At 43.2% G+C, this 21,979-nt stretch overlaps 1 protein-coding gene and 1 pseudogene across 2 annotated transcripts in view; both read left to right on the forward strand.

The window, feature by feature from the left end:
• The window catches only part of LOC309567775 (vomeronasal type-2 receptor 26-like), a 411,836-nt pseudogene that overhangs the window by 160,479 nt on the left and 229,378 nt on the right, over nt 1-21,979 (forward strand). The gene's annotated exons all lie outside the window — the stretch shown is intronic.
• The window catches only part of LOC309567811 (uncharacterized protein), a gene marked incomplete at both ends in the record, with an annotated part of 84,694 nt that overhangs the window by 36,681 nt on the left and 26,034 nt on the right, over nt 1-21,979 (forward strand). Inside the window, one exon of the mRNA XM_082273269.1 lies at nt 14,623-14,914. Within this exon, the coding sequence (XP_082129395.1) occupies nt 14,623-14,914 (292 nt within the window). The remainder of the gene's footprint in view (nt 1-14,622; nt 14,915-21,979) is intronic.

The following is a 21,979-nucleotide window of genomic DNA, read 5'->3' on the forward strand; positions in this document are numbered from 1 at the left end:
CTGACAGAGTCATCAAAAAGAAGAAGAGACTGCTGCATGACTTGGGGCTCAGACTGCTTGCCTGATTTGCAAGGGGGTGAGGTGAAAGATGGTTGGACATCGGCTGCAGGTGCCAACTCTGACCTTTCTGCAGTAGACTGGGTGGGAGACAATGTGAAGGAACTGGAGGCACTGTCAGCAACCCAATCTACTATCGCCTGTACTTCTTCTGGCCTCATCACTTCTAGAGGCGCATGATGCCCTACCAAATACTGCTGCAGGTTCTGTCGCCTACTCACACTTGCGGAAGGTGTTTCACTTGTGCGTGTAGCTGGCACAGATCGACCTCGTCCTCTCCATGCAACAGGAGCTCTACCAGCAGCACCACGACCCAGGCCAAGGCCCCTATTTGACGGTCTCCTCATATTTCTGTAATTTATGATCTTGCCCTAGAAAGGTGTTTATTGAATAGCGGAACAAAACAACAACAGTATCGCACGGGTGTATCTCACAGTCAAATATGAAAACTATGGCGCAATTTAATTTTTTTTACCCCAAAAGGGTGTTTATTAAATAGCGGAATAGAAAAACAGTATACAAATACAACGGGTGTATCTCACAGGCAAATATGCAAAGTCTGACGCAAATTTTATTTTTTTCACCCCAAAAGGGTGTATATTGAATAGCGGAATAAAAAAAAAGATATAAAATGGTGTATCTCACACGTACAAACACAGACTAGGCCCCGATTACAATTTTTTGTACCCTAAAGGGAGGATGAGGAAGAGGAGGCAAACTGAAGCGCCCTGCAATCCTTGGCGGTGGAAGGAGATGCGCCAAACAAATTTAAAAGGTGTATCTCACACGTACCGATACAGACTATGCCGTAATTTAATTTTTTACACTCCAAAAGGGTGTATATTAAATAGCGGAATAGGAAAAAATTTATAAAACGGTGTATCTCACACGTACAAACACAGACTAGGCCCCGATTACAATTTTTTGTACCCTAAAGGCAGGATGAGGATGATGAGTAGGAGGAGTTCGGAACAGGAGGCAATATGAAGCGCCCTGCAATCCTCGGCGGTGGAAGGAGATGCGCCAAACAAATTTAAAAAGGTGTATCTCACATGTACCGATACAGACTATGCCACAATTTAATTTTTTACACTCAAACAGGGTGTATATTGAATAGCGGAATAGAAAAAAAATTATAAAACGGTACAAACACAGACTAGGCCCCGATTACAATTTTTTGTACCCCAAAGGCAGGATGAGGATGATGAGTAGGAGGAGTTGGGAACAGGAGGCAAACTGAAGCGCCCTGCAATCCTCGGCGGTGGAAGTAGATGGGCCAAACAAATTTAAAAAGGTGTATCTCACATGTACCGATACAGACTATGCCGTAATTTAATTTTTTACACTCAAACAGGGTGTATATTGAATAGCGGAATAGAAAAAATGTTATAAAACGGTGTATCTCACACGTACAAACACAGACTAGGCCCTGATTACAATTTTTTGTACCCTAAAGGCAGGATGAGGATGATGAGTAGGAGGAGTTCGGAACAGGAGGCAAACTGAAGTGCCCTGCAATCCTCAGCGGTGGAAGATGCGCCCCAAAAGATTGGAAGGTGTATCTCACACGTACCGATACAGACTATGCCGCAATTTAATTCTTTTTACCCCAAAGGGTGTACATTGAATAGCGGAATAAAAAATATGATATCAAAAGGTGTATCTATCTCACACGTACAGACCCAGACTGGGCCCCGATTACTATTTTTTGTAACCTAAAGGCAGGATGAGGAGTAGGAGGAGTTCGGAACAGGCAGGAGGCAAACTGAAGCACCCTGCAATCCTCGGCGGTGTAAGATGCGCCCCAAAAATTGGAAAGGTGTATCTCACACGTACCGATACAGACTATGCCGCAATTTAATTATTTTTACTCCAAGGGTGTAGATTGAATAGCGAAATAGAAAATATGATATCAAAAGGTGTATCTATCTCACACGTACAGACCCAGACTAGGCCCTGATGACTATTTTTTGTACCCTAAAGGCAGGATGAGGAGTAGGAGGAGTTCGGAACAGGCAGGAGGCAAACTGAAGCACCCTGCAATCCTCAGCGGTGTAAGATGCGCCCCAAAAATTGGAAAGGTGTATCTCACACATACCGTTACAGACTATGCCGCAATTTAATTATTTTTACCCCAAGGGTGTAGATTGAATAGCGGAATAGAAAATATGATATAAAATTGGTGATTTTTCAATAGCACATGTGAACACAGCAGTGTCTTATGTCAGTCAGCTCTGCTGCAGGCTATGAAGGGAAAAAAAAAGAAAATTCCCCTTTAAGTTTGTAATTTTTAAATAGATTAGTACAGACTATGCCACAATTTAATTTTTTTTTAACCCAAAAGGGTGTATATTGAATAGTGGAATAGAAAAAAGTGCATAAAATTGAAAATCACTCAATAGCACATGTGAACACAGCAGTGTCTTATCACAGTCAGCACTGCCACTGAAGCAAAAAGGCTATGAAGGGTGAAAAAAAAAAAAAAACCCTTTTAACTTGTAGTAAAATAGATCTAAGATGAACGCTGCACACAACTGACTGATAAAAATAGATTTTTTTTCTCCCTCCTCCTCCTCCTCCTCAGTGGGCTCAAGTGAGGGCAAAAAGATTGTGTTCACTGCACCACCCCCCACACAGCAAAATCGATGTATACTGTCCCTGCCTAATCTTCAGCCTCGCCCTAATATGCTCGATAAGATCGTTCACTGCACAACCCCCCACACAGCAAAATCGATGTAGAACACTGACCCTGCCTAATCTCCAGCCACGCCCTAAAATGCTGTAATAACTCTCCCTGCCTGCACTCCGACCTGACCCTGCATTCTTTTCGGACACAATTTTTCACAGAATCACTGTCTGTCCCTAATCAGCAGCCAGCACGTATGATGTGTGCTCTGTCCCTAAACTACAGCAGAATGATGCAGCGCGCTGGGGGCTCTCAAACTTATAAAGACATGGTCACATGCTTCAGATGGCCAATCACAGCTACTAATACATTAGTAGGCATGGCTGCAATGGCTTAAGGCACACCAGTTAAACGCTTGTTGATTGGCTGTTGAAAGCCTGTCATTAAAAGCGCGCCATTACATACAAAACAGGAAATAAAATGACCAAACACGGATTTTAAACCCGAACATACAGTAAAGTTTTCGGGTCCGTGTTTGGGTAACAAAAATCCAATTATTCGGTACGAACACAAATAATACAGTCCGTTTTCGCTCAACACTAACCTCTAGCCACCAAATACACTAAGTTCTTTACCGTCACTTAAACCCATGTGGGGTAATTTTTGGGGCCTATACAGGCCGAAACTTACTTCTGTATCCTGTGAATGCTTAATGTACCTCTAGCCATCAAATACACTACGTTCTTTGCTCTCAGTTTGTAACGCTCCTGCGTTTTATGTATGATGTGGATTTTCAGCTGCAGAAATATTGCACTTCAGTAGTCATGTAGAGAAACGCTGAGACACCAATCCCAACTCTCAATGACTCATCATGTGTAGATGATCTCAATTCAGCAAGTAAATACACACACTCAATAAGATGTTTCCTAGAGTGACTTATGTATATAGAAACACAGTGATGAAAGGCTGAAGAGATAGGTTGGGTAGAGATGGTAGATGACAGACACTTGAAAGGAAATGTTCTTGAAAGTAAGATAGTAGCAGATGGGATGCAGATAGGTTTAGCAATCATGTATGGTAGCAGATGACAGAGTAGCAGGTGGACATACAGGAGAGATCAACCCAGTGCAAGAACAGGTGGTAGTAGGCTCAAGAGCTAGCAATCTTAGATAATGCAGATGTAGTAATAGTCCTTAGTATGCAGAGCTAGATAGTGTAAGCTTTAGTATGAAGGTTATAGAGGTTTCTCCTGTGGGGTACTTATCACTAATAGCAATGTAGCAGAGGAGAGGTTTGGCAAGAGCGGATGATCCGGTAGCGGGATACAGGGATCAGCGCAGCGTGGTTCCGACAGCGAGGTATGCTTGCAAGCATTAGAGTTTCAAGACAGGTTAGCATCAAGGCACAAAGCAGTTTGAACGAACACATGTGAGTGAGAGCCGGCGATCTAAATAGCCATCCAGTCCGGCGCTCAGTGATGACAGCATCAGTCTTAAAGGTGTATGCGCACCTTACCAAAAGAGAATGGTGGGGCGCATACACTTATGAAAGAGTAATTAGGGTACCCAAAGGTACCAGAACATTACACAGTTAAACCCATGTTGGCTTAATTTTTGGGCCTATACAAGCCAACACTTATTTCTGTATCCTGCAAATGCCTAATGTACCTCTAGCCATCAAATACACTACTTTCTTTGCTGTCTGTTAAACCCATGTGAGCTAATTTTTGGAGCCTATACAGGCCGACACTTACTTCTGTATACTGTTTGAATGCCTAATGTACCTCTAGCCATCACATACACTACGTTCTTTGCTGTCAGTTAAACCCATGTGAGCTAATTTTTGGAGCCTATTGTAACGCCGAGCACTCCGGGTTCCGTGGCTTCCCCCGGAGCGCTTGTGGCGTCCTGCTGGCAGCAGCGCTCCGGTCATCGTCCCCGACCGTGAGCGTTGTCTCCCTGCGTACCAAGGCACTGACCTGCCGGGTCCCGTCCTCTCTTCCTCCCGGCGCACGCCGGGTCCCGTCCTGTCCTCCTCCCGGTGCACGTGGCCCCGCCCCCTAGGGCGCGCGTGCACCGCTGCTCTAAGATTTAAAGGGCCAGTGCACCACTAATTGGTGCCTGGTCCAATCAGTACAAATCCTATATAAACCCACTTCCCCTTTCTGTCCTTGCTGGATCTTGTTGCCTTAGTGCCCTGAGAAAGCATTTTGTGTATTGCCCTGCCTGTGTATCTGACCTTTGCCGTTGCTCCTGACCACGAACCTTTGCCGCCTGCCCTGACCTTCTGCTACGTCTGACCTTGCCTTTGCCTTGTCCTACTTTACCACGCCTGTCTCAGCTGTCAGTGAGGGAGAGCCGCTACCGGAGGACACAACCTGGTTGCTACCGCCGCAGCAAGTCCATCCCGCCTTGCGGCGGGCTCTGGTGAAAACCAGTAGCAACTTAGAACCGGTCCCCTGGTACGGTCCACGCCATTTCCTCACTGACATAGTGGATCCACCCCTAGTGTCTTCATCTGCCGCCAGTCCGGACCCTGACACCTATACAGGCCGACACTTACTTCTGTATACTGTGAATGCCTAATGTACCTCTAGCTATCAAATACACTACGTTCTTTGCTGTCAGTTAAACCCATGTGAGCTAATTTTTGGAGCCTATATAGGCGACACTTATTTCTGTATACTGTGAATGCCTAATGTACCTCTAGCTATCAAATACACTACATTCTTTGCTGTCAGTTAAACCCATGTGAGCTAATTTTTGGAGCCTATACAGGCCGACACTTACTTCTGTATACTGTTTGAATGCCTAATGTACCTCTAGCCATCACATACACTACGTTCTTTGCTGTCAGTTAAACCCATGTGAGCTAATTTTTGGAGCCTATACAGGCCACTACTTACTTCTGTATCCTGTGAATGCCTAATGTACCTTCAGCCACAGAATCCTACGTTCTTGGCTGTTAGGTAAACCCATGTGGGCTAATTTATGGGGCCTTTTATGACTGACACTTACTTCTGTATTCTGTGAATGCCTAATGTACCTCTAGCCATCAAATACACTACATTCTTTGCTGTCAGTTAAACCCATTTGAGCTAATTTTTGGAGCCTATACAGGCCAACACTTACTTCTGTATACTGTGAACGCCTAATGTACTTCCAGTCATCAAATACTACGTTCTTTGCTGTCAGTTAAACCCATGTGGGCTAATTGTTGGGGCCTATACAGGCCGACACTTACTTCTGTATCCTGTGAATGCCTAATGTACCTTCAGCCACAGAATACTACATTCTTAGCTGTCAGGTAAATGCATGTGGGCTAATTTTTGGGGCCTGTAATGGCCGACACTTACTTCTTTATCCTGTGAATGCCTAATTTTTCAGACTGGAATTGAAAATCAATGGGTCTGTAAAGGCTCCGCCAAATTGTTGAATGGATGCGGACCCATTTTACAGATGTGTGAATGGACCCTATATGTATTAGACATGTATTTACCGGCTGCTGTTAGTTCTGGCTGATTTATGAAAAAAATATATATATATACTGTATATATATATTTTTTGCTATAAAAAAAAAAAAATTTAGGGCAACTTTTTCAATTGCAATACTTCTGTTATGACATTGTCCATGTGCTGGGACTATTTGTGCACAGCTAGTATGTCTTTTGTGGCTGCAAATATGACCTAAAGGTTTTTAAAGTTCGCCTCCCATTAAAGTCAATGGAGCCCGCCACAAACTCACGGTTCGCTGACTTTTTAGAAAATTTGCGGCTGACGTTCACGAACCGCCCCGGCCGATGTTCGTCCATCTCTACTGCCCACAGCTGACTGTGAACAGCCCATAAAATGAAACTTACATGCATTACAGAAATGAAACTGTTAAACATAAAATATAAGCCATATTAAATGACAATATGGACATTTACATTTCTCACCTGGGAGAAGCCCTCAGGTTTCTGTTGTTCAGACAGCAACTTGAGTATTATGCAGAAAAGTTATTAATACCCATTTTCACCCCAGGGTGGTCACATTTGGGGTTGGGAATCTATTATGTCTGTGGCAAATAAGGCCCATAGTTGACTTTGAGTGTGCCATGGGAACATGTACTATAGCCTCTTCAATTCCAATAGTATCCGCCCATCCTAATGAACACAGTCCTTTGGAGGATTTGCCTTATCCTAAGTATCTCCTAAAATGAAGAAAGTGGGGGTATTCATATTTATGTTTATAATAATTATGATCTCTAGTTACCTGTTGAATTAAAAAAATTATGTGTTTGGTTGATAAGGTTACCAAGGCCAAGGAGACAACCTATTTCAACTCTATACAGAAATAAGAAGTGATTGATGATGCTGAGTATGCTGTAATGAGACATCTGTCACCTCAACCCCCCATGTATGAAGAAGTAATTTCCACCTCAGAACCTTACAAAGACTCAGACACCCCCCACTGAGGTTTTCCCTCTGGGCCAGTGTTCCAAGCGTAAGGGGCTGCTCCCTTGGAGGGATCTGATGAGTGGATAGGTAGTTAGGGTGATCAGTAAATTCTCAAGAGGGGGAAAATGAGGTGGGTGGCAAGATGGCTGCTCTGCTTGTACAAAATGGCTGCGAAGGTATTAATCTCTTGTCTCTCTTGATTTTTTTACATGTATCACCAGCTTTCAAAAGCTAAAAATATACCTGATAAGCTGAGATATTCTGCAACTTCCAAAATTCCCTATCTCTCATAAAGAGGAACTCCGTCTGGACATCTTGACCACAGAACAATTTATATCTGAATCAAAAGTCCCCGGAAAATTCCCTGATGAAAATCACAGACATTGCAATATAGACTATTAACCCTATGCTTTCCATAATAAATTGCTAACCTTGATTGGACAATAATATCTTAATGCAACCTACTTTTTATACGTCAGATGATAATACAACCTACTTTTTATATGTCATATAGTATATTTAAACTCAGACACAGAATAATAAAGCCAGTTCATTTTGATTCAACCATCTTGAGTCTTATTTGATCTCACTATATACAGTATATATATAGTTACATATTTCTGATTTGGTATCACTGACTAACAGGTAAAAAGTCTTTTGTACCTGAGGAAAAATTCCACAACACAGGTTAATTAGTTACATGGTTGTAATGCTAGCTGCATCTCAAATGGGAACTCCGAAATGAGACTGCTTACCAAAACACATTGTGTGTCACGTTTCTGCGTGTCCAAGACACCCACAGCGGTGAGGGTTGACCCAATCCCACATTTCGCAAAAAGTGTTAGTAACAACAATATATACACCGACTAAGAGTTTAGGTTCATTTAAGAGGGTATTACATCAAAAATAAACAGAGTTACCTGGACGTCCTTGAGAAGACTGAAAAAAACATTGTAAGCAGACAATTGGCTTACCTGGCCAGTTTGTTTCCAGTGTTCTCAGTGCACTCCAGGTGTCTCACTCCGTTTTAGATAATGTCTACCTCTCCTGGGCTCAAGCTCGCCAAGATGTCTTGGAATCTTTTCCTTCAGGTACAAATACCTTTTACCTGTTAGTCAGTGATACCAAATCAGAAATATGTAGCTACATATTAGAGATCAGATAAGACTCAAATTGGCTGAATCAAAGTGATCTAATTTTTATTCTTCCCCGTCTGAGATTAAATATACCATATGACGTATGAAAAGTAGGTTGTGTTAAGATATTATTGTCCAATCAGAATTAGTAATTTGTTATAGTAAGCATAGGGTTAAAAGTCTATGTTGCAATGTCTGTGATTTTCATCAGGGAATTCCCAAGGGACTTTTGTAGAAGTTATTAATGTCCTGGGGTCAAGATATCCAGACAGGGTTCGTATTCTGAGAGATTGGGAATTTCCATTGTTGCAGAATATCTCAGCTCATCAGATATATTTTTAGCTTTTGGAAAGTTGCATGAAACATGAAAGAAATCAAATAGAAGAGAGAAGAGATTAATACTTTACAGCTACCTTGTCTTAAGTAGCCATCTTTGCCTCCTCACGCAGAGGAATTTCCACTCACAGAGAAACAGTGGCGGTTACCAATCCAACAGCGCCTGCAAGAAGAGGGAGGATTGAAGATGTGTTGGTCACTTCTGATATGAGATCATTCTTTTAGCCGACCCATCCATAGCTATCCTCTGGATTCAGCATCAGGGAATGCCTAGACCGACAGGTGTCCGACTACATCGGGTTAACGGGCCGATGTGGATGCTCTGAGAAGTGATGAACCCCTGGACTACTGGGTGGGCAAGCTTGACCTCTGGCCAGAGTTTGCACAATTTGCAGTGGAACTGTTGGCTTGCGCCCCTCATCCATTGTCCTTTCCGAAAGACCATTCAGCGCAGCAGGGGGGATCATGACCGATAAGCACACTCGCCTAGCTCACGACAGTGTTGACTTCTTAACATTTCCAAAAATGAATGAGGCATGGATCTCTGAGGAATTCAACACATGTGACCAGTAGACCATGCTTGATTCAAATTCCTCATGACAGCCCACAAATATCTGCCACCACCCATAACAACTCATGGTCCCTGTCTTAGGTAAATACAGCGGCATAAAAGCCCTTTTATGTCCGTTGAATGCCTAATTTTTGGGGCCTGTAATAGCCGACACTTATTTATCCTGTGAATGCCTAATGTACCTCCAGCCACAGAATACAAAGTTCTTTGCTGTCAGGTGAACGCCTGTGGGCTAATTTTTGAGGCCTGTAATGGCCGACATTTACTTCTGTATCCTGTGAATGCCTAATGTACCTTCAGCCACCGAATACAACGTTCTTTGCTGCGGTTCACGAACATTTGAGCGAGTTTGCGTGATTGCGTTCGCGAACCGCCCCCTCAGATGTTTATCCATCACTATCCAAATTTGGAGAGCTGGTCTCTTTCTATTGTTGCCATCCTGGCATGTATCATGGTGCAATTCCCCCTGTGCTTTGCCTCAGCTACAACTAAAGAAGGGGATTTCAATGCTTTTGCTATAGTTTGTTTTGCAGCTGTAAGGAGTTGAATAAAAAGCTTGAATTGGATGCGTGATAAGCAGTCGGGTCTCAGTGTGAGGAGTGCGATGGTTGGGTCTGGCTGCACTTATGTTTTGAACATCCTGGAAGCGAGAGTGAAGATATTGTTCCAGAAGGTTTGGACCCATTAACAGGTCCAACAAATATGTATATGGGTGCCTTGCTCCATACAGCCACGAAAACAAGGAGCTGAGTATGAGGGGACAAATGTAGTTATTCTGGACAGTACTAAGTACCAGCGGGTTCTTTGTTTTCAATTTTGATGTGTGCCCTGCATTATAGGTTGCTCCTTATTTTGGTGGTGAACCTGCAAACTTTTCAACTAAAAGTTTGTGATTCACAAACTTCACGAATCCCAGGGATTCACCACAAATCTATTGTAGCTGCCGAACCTCATCCCTACACTTGTATTTATATAATTGTATCAGGTTTTCCAGGCATTGGGCCTGATGTGGGTCTGCCATTGTTACCGGTTACTTATCCAGCCCATGTGAGCTGTGACCCTGGGTGTGAGAACTGAGACACTGACAACTCCGGCATCTTTGTTTGGTTGTTTTATTGTATTTTTAGGGGATGGGAGAAGGGAATGAGTGGGATACTCCTTTGGCTCAACTAAGTACAATTCCGGGAATTTTGTAGCAAAAATGCCCGTTAGCACTGTCTTGACGCCAGTCGACACTAGCCAATGCTCAATGGTGCTTTAAGTCCAGAAGATCCAGGACTGTAGAATATTGAACTTCTGACAATGCTTGCACTCAAAAGTCACTGACTACTCCCTCCTGCCTTACACTGGCTTGAGGTAGCTCGCTGTGAATACCTGTATGGCTGCAACTCTTAACTGATGCACTACACACTGTGCACTGACTCTTCAGGGCCCAAACTGCAGGCGCCCCCTTTAACTCTTCAGAGTCCCCTTACTAGGTACCCCCTCTGTCACTTCAGGGTCCTCAATCTAGGTACCCCCTTTACAGCTAGCTGACACTCAAAGAGCACCCCGAGACATCCGCTTCCTCTAACAGGAGGAGAGACAGCCATTCGCTCTCTCCTGGAACTCTGCTCCCACCAAAGATGCTGAGTCACGCACTCCCCTCAGACTTATACCCACTCCCAGAATCCTTTGCAGCAGAATCTGCCTTCTGGCGTAGTTGCAAGCCTTAATGTGTCCCTGATTGGGTTTCCTCCACTGCCCTATGAGAAGCCTCTCACAGAGCCAGTGGGGAGACTCTCCTCTCAGCAGACACACCTGGAAGCCATGACACCCTAATCAAAAAGCAATCATGGCCCTGCTGTTAGGCAGACAAGGCCCACTATGCATTTACCTAGAACCTACATGTTGGGTGCTACATAATAATAATATGAATATTAATAATAAACATGGCATTCTTGGCCATCAAACTTCTCATTTTTACTGTTTCATGTACAATATGTTATAATGGTATTTTTATAACCTTCACTTTCTACAGTGCTGACAAAGATGGATTCTATGTATTTTAGGTTTGGCTTTTTTTTCCTTCTCTATAAGCAGATTCATATTCCAGTCTATCAGTAATAAATAACAGAATTATTCTTTATAAACCCGACACTCTCACAGCCTTCAGCTGAGCCATGAAATCAGTGTCAGGATCCTGTGCTGCTGTCAGTGATAATGAGGTCAGGAGAAGAGGAAGAAGTCATTGGAGTCTATCAGAGACTCAGCCATGCTGTCTTCAGATACCCACATAGAATATTGTGGTTGTTGTCTTTGTGTGTGACCCCCTGCACATCTGACACCCAGAACTCTGCTCACCGCTGTGATATGACTATGAGGAATTATATATTTGAGTACAAGTATTCTCAGGATGGAGACCTCATTATAGGAGGGATATTCACTGTAAATTCTGTAGTGACAGAGTGGAGTCAGAAGGGAAAACTTATTAAAAATCTCATGTGTGCAGCGTAAGTGAAATATGAAATGTAAAACTTCCAATCTGATCTACAGAGCTGTGTGTTTAGGAGATTTGTGTGATAATCTGCAGGACTCATTCAGTCTGTTACATTGCATTTATATAAAATCAAAGCATATCCTTGAATGTGTTCATGAAAACCACATATGGCCCATTCACATTTAGGTCTTCCATTGCCGGGTGTTAATGGTCACATTCATTCATTATGAATAGCTGCCAATCCACCACAATCTATGAAAAATCATGCATGGCCCATCTTTAATAAGTCAGCACCCCGCAGCTCATGGTATGTGTATTATGGTGTCTAGAGGTGCGTTGTTTGTTGGGATCTACTGTACAATGCATTGGGGTGCAATTCACAATGAATGACACCGCATTGCACTGCCCATAGAGAAGGTGCTTTGCCATGCTTTGTTACGTGTTAAGGAGAGCATTTCTACCACAATACACAAGTGTGAATGGGACCGAAAATTACTTTTTCCCTTAATGACCCCAAACCTTTTTTTTTTTCTTAGGTTTGAATAGAGTGGGGAAGGATAAAGAATCCCTGTCAGGTTTTTACTGCTATCTGGGGCTCCATAAAAGAGATTTCCCTCACTTCCTGTCCTGCAGATAACATTTTACCATAGAAAGTGAGGGAATCTCTCCAATAGCAGCACAGAAATGAAGACAGTTTTAGTAAAGTACTGGAAGGCTGGAATCCCTGTCAGTCATTTATTTCTGTCTGTGTCCCTATTGCAGATTTTTCCTTTCTTCCTGTCTGGTAAATCTGTTATCTGCAGGACAGGAAGTGAGGGAAAATCTCTCTAATGGAGCCCCGGAAAGTGGCCGTCCAAAAGAAAAAAGGTTTTGGTTGGAAAGGCGCCACAATAACATTATATAGTATTTCTGTTTCTGATGGCCAGCATTGCATTTATCTTTTCACCGGCTGCACAGTTTTAGGGCTTTACATGTTGGGTTTTTATTTACTCGGAACAACTTCATATTTTATATTTTACCAAAAAGTTGTTCCAAAGTCGTTTGTGTTCAGTAAGATTTCTTTTACTGTATTTTTTACTGAAAGTGTTTATTTTTTATAAACAGCTCCTCTAATATCATAAAACCTTAGAGCTACCACCATTGTATTCTGCAGGGTCTTTGCTGTCATAAAATAAATAATATTTGGGGGGTTTAACTAATCATCAAAAATTTTATTATTTCACACAAAAGAAGTTCTGACAATGAAAGGATTAAAGGGGGGGAGGGGGAGGGGGTTGATTAGACTCTTTGAGGTAATATAGGCAGAGGGAACAGGAAAAAAAAAACTAACCATCCTTGGGGGTGCCCTGGCCCTGCCAGTGAAGGGGCACATCTGCATGATGTATACAACCTACTACAGCAATATTAACATTTACAAATGAAAGAAATTTAGTTTCAATTTCCGGAAAATTACAGCTTCAGCCACCCACCAAACAGCTGAGGATTCACCTAATCTATGGCTGACTCTTATCCCAGGTGAGGGTCTGGGATGGGTAATAATGGTGGACCCCACACAAAGAAAAAAAGTGTAAAATTCCCCCTAAGGTTGCATAGATGACCCTTATCCGTGATGAGGGTCAGATATGGATGTCAAGGGGGACCCCCCAAAAAATGGCCTTCCCCCCCGTAAATATTCATACCAGACCATTTGAATTTGGTATGGATTTAGAGGGGAAATTCCAGGCAAAAAAACAAACAATAGGTTCCAACCAATATCCACACCTGACACATTCTGTATATGATCAAGCCCCTGTCAGGTCAGGAAAAGGGAAGTAGGAATTCAGCCTCCCCATCTGAACAATAGCAGACCACATGCCCTCATCATGGAGGGGGGGTACCTTGCCAGGAGGGTCCCACTAGCAAAGCACCAGAATGATGAGGACACAAGCCTCTTTCCCACTACACTGGCCTGGTGGTTGTGGGGTTCTGCATGCTGGGGGGGATTATTGGAAACCCCAGATACAGACCCTCTCACCTATGTGAATGAGTAAGCTGTACACAGTACCCCTACACATTCATAGAAAAAGTAAAAATATAACCACACCGCAGTTTTTGACATGTCCATTAATTAAAAGAAAAAGAAAAAAAAAAATCTCACAATGTAAATCCATCATCAATCAGTTTGTCCAACATTGCAGATCTATCCTGACAACACAATTTAGGGACAGAGCAGATTATTTTGGCGGCTGCCGGTTTCCTAATAAGCAGCCAGAAGGGAAGCGGTCACATTTATCAGTGGTAGTAATACTGATACCAAAATGTATCTCTTCCAGCCTTGCCGGAGGTCTGACCGGACCAAACACAAAATTAGTTCAGCTGTTTGCCTATCATCCAAACAAGCAAACATTTGGTCCGAACCTGCAACCGAACCGGAAGCTCCTCCCTAGTCATTATCCTGGTCACAAGAGCCAATAATATAAGGGAACCAATAACCCGGCCACCTTTATGAAGAATAAGGTGAGCTTACATCAGCCATAATGTGTATGAGCGGGAGCTGTTATGGGGAGCTGAAACTACTGTGTAGGGAGAGACACTTTTTTTATTATGGTATTGGTATATTGCCCCCCCCCCCTCAAATTGCAGTGCCTGCTTGCCTCCTATAGCATGTCTGCAGGCTCCAACCAGCCCTGTCTCTGACCCTTTCCTTTACTAAGTCTGCATTCTCTGACCCTCTTCCATAGCATTACATCTACTGAATATAATGTGCGGTTGCTTGGTGATGTCAGGGGCTGAAGCTGAGGTCCTCTATGCCACCTAAATTGCCAACCACTTCTATACCTCATATAAGTGCAGGGATGATTGAATTTCACTTTAGTGTTTCACAATGCAATGCACACAGCCACCAATCCCACCATAGATCTGCAATTAAAATGTGTCATACAATTTGCCATAAAGACTTTCTTGTGCTTAGACCATTGCTAAACTATCCATTATCTGCAGGGTTTATGCCAGAGAATACAGACATCTCCTGAGTTTTATATTTGCTATTGATGAGATAAACAGCAATCCAGATATTCTTCCCAACATAACTCTGGGATACCATGTGTATGATTCTTGTGGACATGTGAATAAAGTTATAAAAGATGTTCTACAGATATTGTCTGGACATACAAAGGAAGCTCCAAATTATTCCTGCATGGAGCGGGGGGCTCTGGCTGGTTTCATTGGAGATCTCAATTCTGACACCACTCTCCGAATGGCCCAGCTGCTGAATCTGTATGGTTACACCCAGGTAAGAAAAGCAGAATTTTCTATTTTACATACGGTTAGGACAGATAGTCGTTTTATGGTGAGGTGGTTCAAAGGGGGACAAAAAGCCCTTGTGGCAAAGCGTCACAAAGTATAACATTGATAACAGTCTAGGTAGGAGCTCCATACCTGAGCAATATTCTTCAAATAGCTTAAGGTCTCTACTTAATGTCTCCGGATTTGGCAATGAATATAAAAAATGGTTCAATTGTATGGCGTTCCAAAAAGGAAGTCGAAAAGGCCCCTGTGGGTCAGTGAGCTGTGCGATAGTAACCCAGCTGCCATCCCTCAAAAAGTGTGCGGCCTGAAAAAATCCCCTTTTTTTCAAATCCCGTAGTGGGCGATCCAATATACCCGGCATAAAAGCTGGGTTGCCCAAAACCGGAGTCAAAGGAGAGTCAAATGTGGTCAACATTGGGCATATCATAAGTAAGGATGAGACCCTCAGAGTTGGTCCAATCGTTGGATGTTGTAAAAGATCTCGAGAAAGCGAGGTACTGCACCACAGTGCCCCACCCAGGTCTACTTCTGACTGTAGTTGCTCAATGTGTACCCACAGCTTAAGGCTAGAATGACATCTCCAGTCAATGATTCTACTCAAATGTATTGCCTGATAGTATTTGAGAATATCCGGTAAGGCCAGGCCTCTCGTTAACTTTGGCCGGGATAGTTGGGCACGAGAGATACGAGGTTTTTTGTTAGCCCATACGAAACTAATGAATAAAGAGTGGACTCTTTTAAAGAAAGAGGAAGGAATGGTAGTGGGTAAGTCTTGAAGTAGGTAGAGCAGCTTAGGAAGTATGCACATCTTTAAAAGGTTGCACCTCCCGAACCACGAGTGCAAACCCTGGTTCCATCCTTCTAGAAGTACGCGAATGCAATCTAATAGAGGGGGAAAGTTGACCGTATATGTTGCAGACAGATCGGGTGGGATATAAGTACCCAGATATTGGAGGGCTGTGTTAGTCCATCGAAATGGTAAATTGTCTTTGAGCTGATGGAGCAGATCTGGAGGTAGTCCAATGCCCATAGCTTCAGACTTACCATAATTTATTTTTAAGTTGGATAGCCTACCATATATATCAAATTCACGCAGGAGGTTCGGGACGGAGATCATTGGTTTAGTCAGAGAAAATAATAGGTCATCCGCATATGCAGAGACCTTATGTTCGGTGTTCCCGTATTCTCCATATTCCGGAGATGTCTGGATTAAGACGGACTTTGCACAGGAAAGGCTCCATGGATAAGGCAAAGAGTAAAGGAGAGAGCGGACAACCCTGACGCGTTCCGTTAGCTATCCGAAATGGTTCAGACAAAAGCCCATTGGCCTTTACTTGTGCGGAGGGATCAGAGTAGACTTGAGATATCCATGAGATCATGTTAATTCCTAGACCAATATAGCAGAGGACCGAGAACATATACCGCCAATCTACTCGGTCAAATGCTTTTTTCGCGTCTGTACTAAGGAAGATGCTAGGCGTGGTGGTCTTAGATGCAATATGTACCAGATTAAGTACCTTGGAGGTATTATCCCTGCTCTCTCTGGTTGGGATGAATCCCACCTGGTCCAAATGTACCAGAGAACCCAGATGAGGTGAAAGCCGTGAGGCCAAGAGTTTGGTAAGGATTTTTAGGTCAGTGTTTAAGAGTGATATGGGGCGATAACTGCTGCAGGCTGCCGGGTCCTTCCCCTCTTTTGGGATGAGTGAGATATGTGCCTTCAAAGTATCATGATGTAAGGAAGCACTGGAGCCCAACCCATTGAAAAGAGCGATCATATGAGGCCCCAGAATAGGGAAAAATGTCTGGTAAGAATGAACCGTAAGTCCATCAGGACCAGGAGCTTTATCTACCCTGAAGGAGTTGAGTGCAGCACTCAGCTCCTCCAGAGATATTGGTCCCTCCAGCTCTCGCTGAACTTCCAGCAAGAGCTTTGGAAGTTGAGAGGTAGCAATATACTCCTCCATTTGGGATAATGGTATCCGTCTATCTTGCAGGTCGTAAAGAGATGCGTAAAAGTCATGGAATGTCCTCAAAATATGTTGTGGGAGAGACATTTTCTGACCTGAGGCAGAGAAAATGTGAGGGATGTAAGCAGCCTTCCTTTGTTCCTGGACTGTCCGTGCCAGAAGCTTTCCACACTTGTCCCCTGAAATATATGAGTGTTGGCGGCACCTCTGTAAGTCTGCCCTAGCTTTAGAATATAAGAGATCGTTGACCTGTTTGCGTAAAAAGGTCAACTCCTGTTCTATGACTAAATCTTGTCGTCTCTTATGGAGTAGCTCCAGGTCATGTATTTTGGTCAAGAGGGAATTCAAGGTCTCGCAACTCTTTTTCTTAATCCAAGCACCATTTTTAATTAAAATCCCCCTGATTACCACCTTGTGTGCTTCCCAAACGACACCCGGGTCGCAATCCGTCATCCCATTAATAGCGAAGTAAGCATCCAATTCTTTGGATACCTCTTCTATGACCGTCGGTAATTGTAACAGACTCTCATTGAGTCGCCAAAACCGTGTGCCCGCCGTAAGAGCCTCAGAAAGGGCATAAGTTAAGGAGATAGCCGCGTGGTCCGAGTATGTAATGGGATCAATACAGGTTGACTTAACTGCATGTAAATGGCGGTGTGGGATCAAGAAAAAATCTATCCTCGAGTAGGAGCTGTGAGGGTTCGAGTAAAACGTATAGTCCCTCTCCCCAGTATGTTGCAGACGCCACACATCCACCAATTGGGAGTTGTGTAGTGCCTGCAGGATCCGTTTGTGGGTGCCGGGGGAGATCGAAGATCGACCCGCCGATGTATCCACCACAGGAACTAAGGGTATATTGAAGTCACCTCCAACAATTAATACCCCCTCAGCGAAAGCCGATAATTTGGACAAGGTGCGAGTGACGAAATGATCCTGTTTATCGTTGGGGACATATAATGTGGCAAAAGTAACCACAATATCTCCCACCTTGCCCTTGAGAAACAGATACCGACCATATTCATCCCTACAAGTCTCAGTATGTGTCCATGGTACCTTGGCGGAAATCAATATGGACACTCCCCTAGATTTTGCCGTAGCATTAGTGGAATGATATGTGAATGGGTAATGACAGTTTCTCAAAACTGGAAGTCGGTCATCCCTAAAATGAGTTTCCTGAATAAAGGCTACGTCTATTTTACGATGTCTAAGGTCATTAAGCAAAAGCCTGCGTTTTTCGGGGATATTCAACCCTTTTATATTTAAGGACCACACCTTTAATGCGTCCATGAAGAAACAATAAAAAGAAAAAAAAAAAAGGGAAAGATTTAAAAGAAAAAAAGAGACTAAATAAGCAGAAATCTTGCAAAAGCGCACTGAGGAATGATTCTCACACAGTGCGCTAGCCTAAGGAGGGGGGTGGATGGAGAGGGAGGGATGAGTAAGTACAGAGACCCGTCCCCGCCTACCCAGCCCAGCCAATTAAATAATAAAGCAATAAACAATACAATACATGGCACTTTAGAATGAAAAAAAAAAAGCCAAAAATACAGCATATTTTAAAACAGAGGGCATCATCAATCAATCCCCAATGCACCGTAAGAAGGAAATAAGATAATACAAGAAATGGAAACAAAAAATAAAGAGGGAGAGAAAATGAGCTGCCTCTCTATCACCACCACTGGCATTAGAGAGGCCCCCCAATATCCCTGTTTGAGACGTTCCCTCAAGAAATGTACGTAAGGTCCCCCTCATGCAAGAGAGCCCCCTAGACTACCCCATTCCCACCCCAGGTATCCCAATTCCTTTTCTTCTAAGGGGCCCTACTATATGTATTGCTTAAGAAAGCTTCAGTCCTCCTATAAACAAAAAAAGCCATAAATAATAGAATGCTAATGCATAGAGAGACGGTAGGGCACCCAGGCCGTTCCGCCATTGCCGGCCTCTCTCAAGGTCCTAACGGATCCCCGGATTCTATTCCCCGCCCGGGATATCCACCAGGTCAGATCTATATTGCAGCTCAGTTTCTCCCCTAAGTCATACCAGTAAAAGTTACAAACATTACAGGTATTGCAAGCAAATTAACCAAAGAAAGAAAAAAATAAATAAATAAATACAATATAATGCACCCAAGGGAGTCTCCCCCCACCTCCCATCTGCCTACCATATACAATCCTGGAGTTCCATATCCGATTAGAAAGTGGAAACAAATGGTAACAGAGTATAAGGAACTCCAGACTAACTTTAGGAGTCAATCAAGATATTCCATAAATGCTTGCAGCGACCCCCCCCCCTCATTCACAGCATAGCATAATATATATTACCGGGGGGGACAGCATATCCATCATTGAATGATGGTGGGGTGGTATTCAATGGAAATACTATTTCCAAAGGCAATGTTCTCAATTCTGGTGGCTTCTGTCCTCAGGGAATCAAAGAGTAGGACTAAAGGGGGGTAGCAAGAGGGGGGGGGGGGGGGGGGGTGATGGGTACCGGGGGTAGTGAGAGAGAGGAAAAAAAAAAATGCCCACTCCCCTCAAAGCCTCAACAAACGCCAACTGTCATAGAAGAAACTATCAATGATAGAGGGAGAGGGGAGGGGAGAGAGGACACAAGTACAGGCAGCTGCCCCACAGGCCAGCAACCCTGGCAGTGTGGGGAGATATAACAAAAAAAAAAGAGTACAAGTCTCCACAAGAAAGGGGATCAAAAAAGATGGCCTAACCCAATACTTGCAGCAATACTTGCAGCAATGTGGCCCAGGAGATAAAAAAAAAAAAAAAAACAGGGGTCACAACCGGGGGGGGGGGGGGGTCTAACCAGCCATGTGGCAAGATTATGAGATGATTACAACAGTTACTCACGCCCAGTGACTAGTCCGATCTCCCGTGGGTCATCTGCAGTAGGTGCTCTGGATCGCCTGTTGGAGTGGTGTGGAAGTGGACGAGGCTCCATGGGTCTCCCTGCTGTTGCTTTTCCACGGCGGTCATCTAAGGTTTACTACTTATTGTCTCTGACGTCAGCAGACAGACCCTTGCCTTGTCTGGAAAAATGGGAGAGAGACCTGAATTATAAATTCACAGCAAGTCAGGAACGCGATATATTTACATTGGCTCTAAAGATTCCTGTTTGTACTAAGATCCAGGAGATTAATTATAAACTCCTCATGAGATGGTATCGAGTCCCTTCCTTGCTTCACAAGTTCTCCCCGAATAACTCAGACCGCTGCTGGAGATGCAAGGAGGAACTGGGTACGGTATTGCATGTTTTCTGGTCCTGTTCACGGTTATCTCGTTTCTGGAGTGACGTAAGTGCCTTAACTCAAGAATTCACTGATTGGGAGATCCCGAACAACCCCGCTTTTTTCTCGCTACATGTCTCTACCATCCCTCTTGAGAAGTATAAGAGATCGATCTTATTCCATATTCTGAACGCAGCTAAGTCCTGTATCCCTTTGTTTTGGAAGTCACACTTTCCTCCAACAATTAGTGATTGTATTCACAAAATTGAAGAAGTAAATGAAATGGAAGACCTACGCCTCTCTGCACAACTTAAAAAGGAATCATATAATAAAACATGGGGGCCGTGGAATCTCTTTATGCTTTCGGAACGGGGGCGAAACTTATTGTGCCCGGCAAAGGCCGCTGTTTCAAGTGAACAATGAGAAAATGAATGGTGCACATAATATATGTATCATGACCACATGCGTCCATTTTTCCCTTTTTTTTTTTTTTTTTGGTGTGTTGTTTGTTTGTTTATCTTTTTCTTTTTTCTTTTTTTTTGTTTTGGTTTTTTTTTTCTTTCCTTACTTTAGAAAATCAAGGAGAAGATGAAATAGATATCGTAGTCTCGGCAGCAACCTAATCCTGTTGAACATTGCTTGCAAGTGTTTCATGGGCTTTGGCCCCAGCCGTGGCTGCTGCCTTGTTTTGATATGTAAGGTTTGGTATACTGTTATTAGGGCACCCATATAGGTGCACATTACTACTATTGGTTTATCACTGATGTAAGTTGTATTCATTTGACCTTGTTTGCTCTTTTCTTGGCATAAATAAAATATTTGAAAAAAAACAAAGTATAACATTGTTTAAAAAAAAGATGGCAGTGTCGTGAAGGGATGGGCCAATGGTTCAGTCCAATCTTTGACTGTTTTGGCATTTGGACAAATGCTTGAACTTTTGCCAATTCAGTCCCCTATTGATCATATATAGAATTAGTATTTTAGCTTGGAATTGCCGAAGTCACCAATGTCATTGGCTTACACAGTTGTTAATCCCCGGCTATGATCATATTTGGGCAATGATGTCATTGCAATCCCCATCTCTTCCATGTTATGTGCACCGAGTCTGTTGGATTTGGAGTTTTGACAAGTTCTCAGGCGGCAGACTTCAGAAATAATAATGGCTTTACAATGAGTGGCTTTTCTTGGGTTCATTTTAAATAAAGGACTTGTCAGACATTTGGGTGTCGTTATCTCTAGGTTACTTTTTTGTGATTGAGTAGGGCTACTATGTCTCTCTTAGTAGCCAAAGGGAGAAAGAGAATCCAAAGTCCACATTTAAGGAGCCTGGAGGATGGGGTGTTTGGTGTGTCATTTAATACACAGAAAAGTAAATTTATAAAATGCTACAAATTATTATTATTATTATTATTATTATTATAATACAGGATTTATATAGCGCCAACAGTTTGCGCAGCGCTTAACAAAATGAAGGCAGACATTACAGTTACAATACAATTTGGAACAAAAGGAATCAGAGGGTCCTGCTCGTTAGAGCTTACAATCTAAAAGGGAGGGTCAATTGATACAAAAGGAAATAGCTGTGGAGGATGAGCTGATGGAGCAAGTGAAACAGCGTTATTAGTTAGTAGCCGGGTAGGCTTCTTTAAAGAGAAGGGTTTTCAGGGATCGTCTAAAGATGGATAGATTAGGGGACAGTCGGACAGATTGGGGTAGAGAGTTCCAAAGAATGGGAGAAGCTCTGGAGAAATCCTGGTGGCGAGCATGGGAAGAGGTGACAAGGGAGCTAGAGAGCAGGAGGTCTTGGGAGGACCGAAGAGAGCGGCTTGGTTGATATTTT

This window comes from Pelophylax lessonae (genome assembly GCF_965119305.1).
Source record: "Pelophylax lessonae genome assembly, chromosome: 1".
NCBI classification, from domain to species: Eukaryota; Metazoa; Chordata; class Amphibia; order Anura; family Ranidae; genus Pelophylax; species Pelophylax lessonae.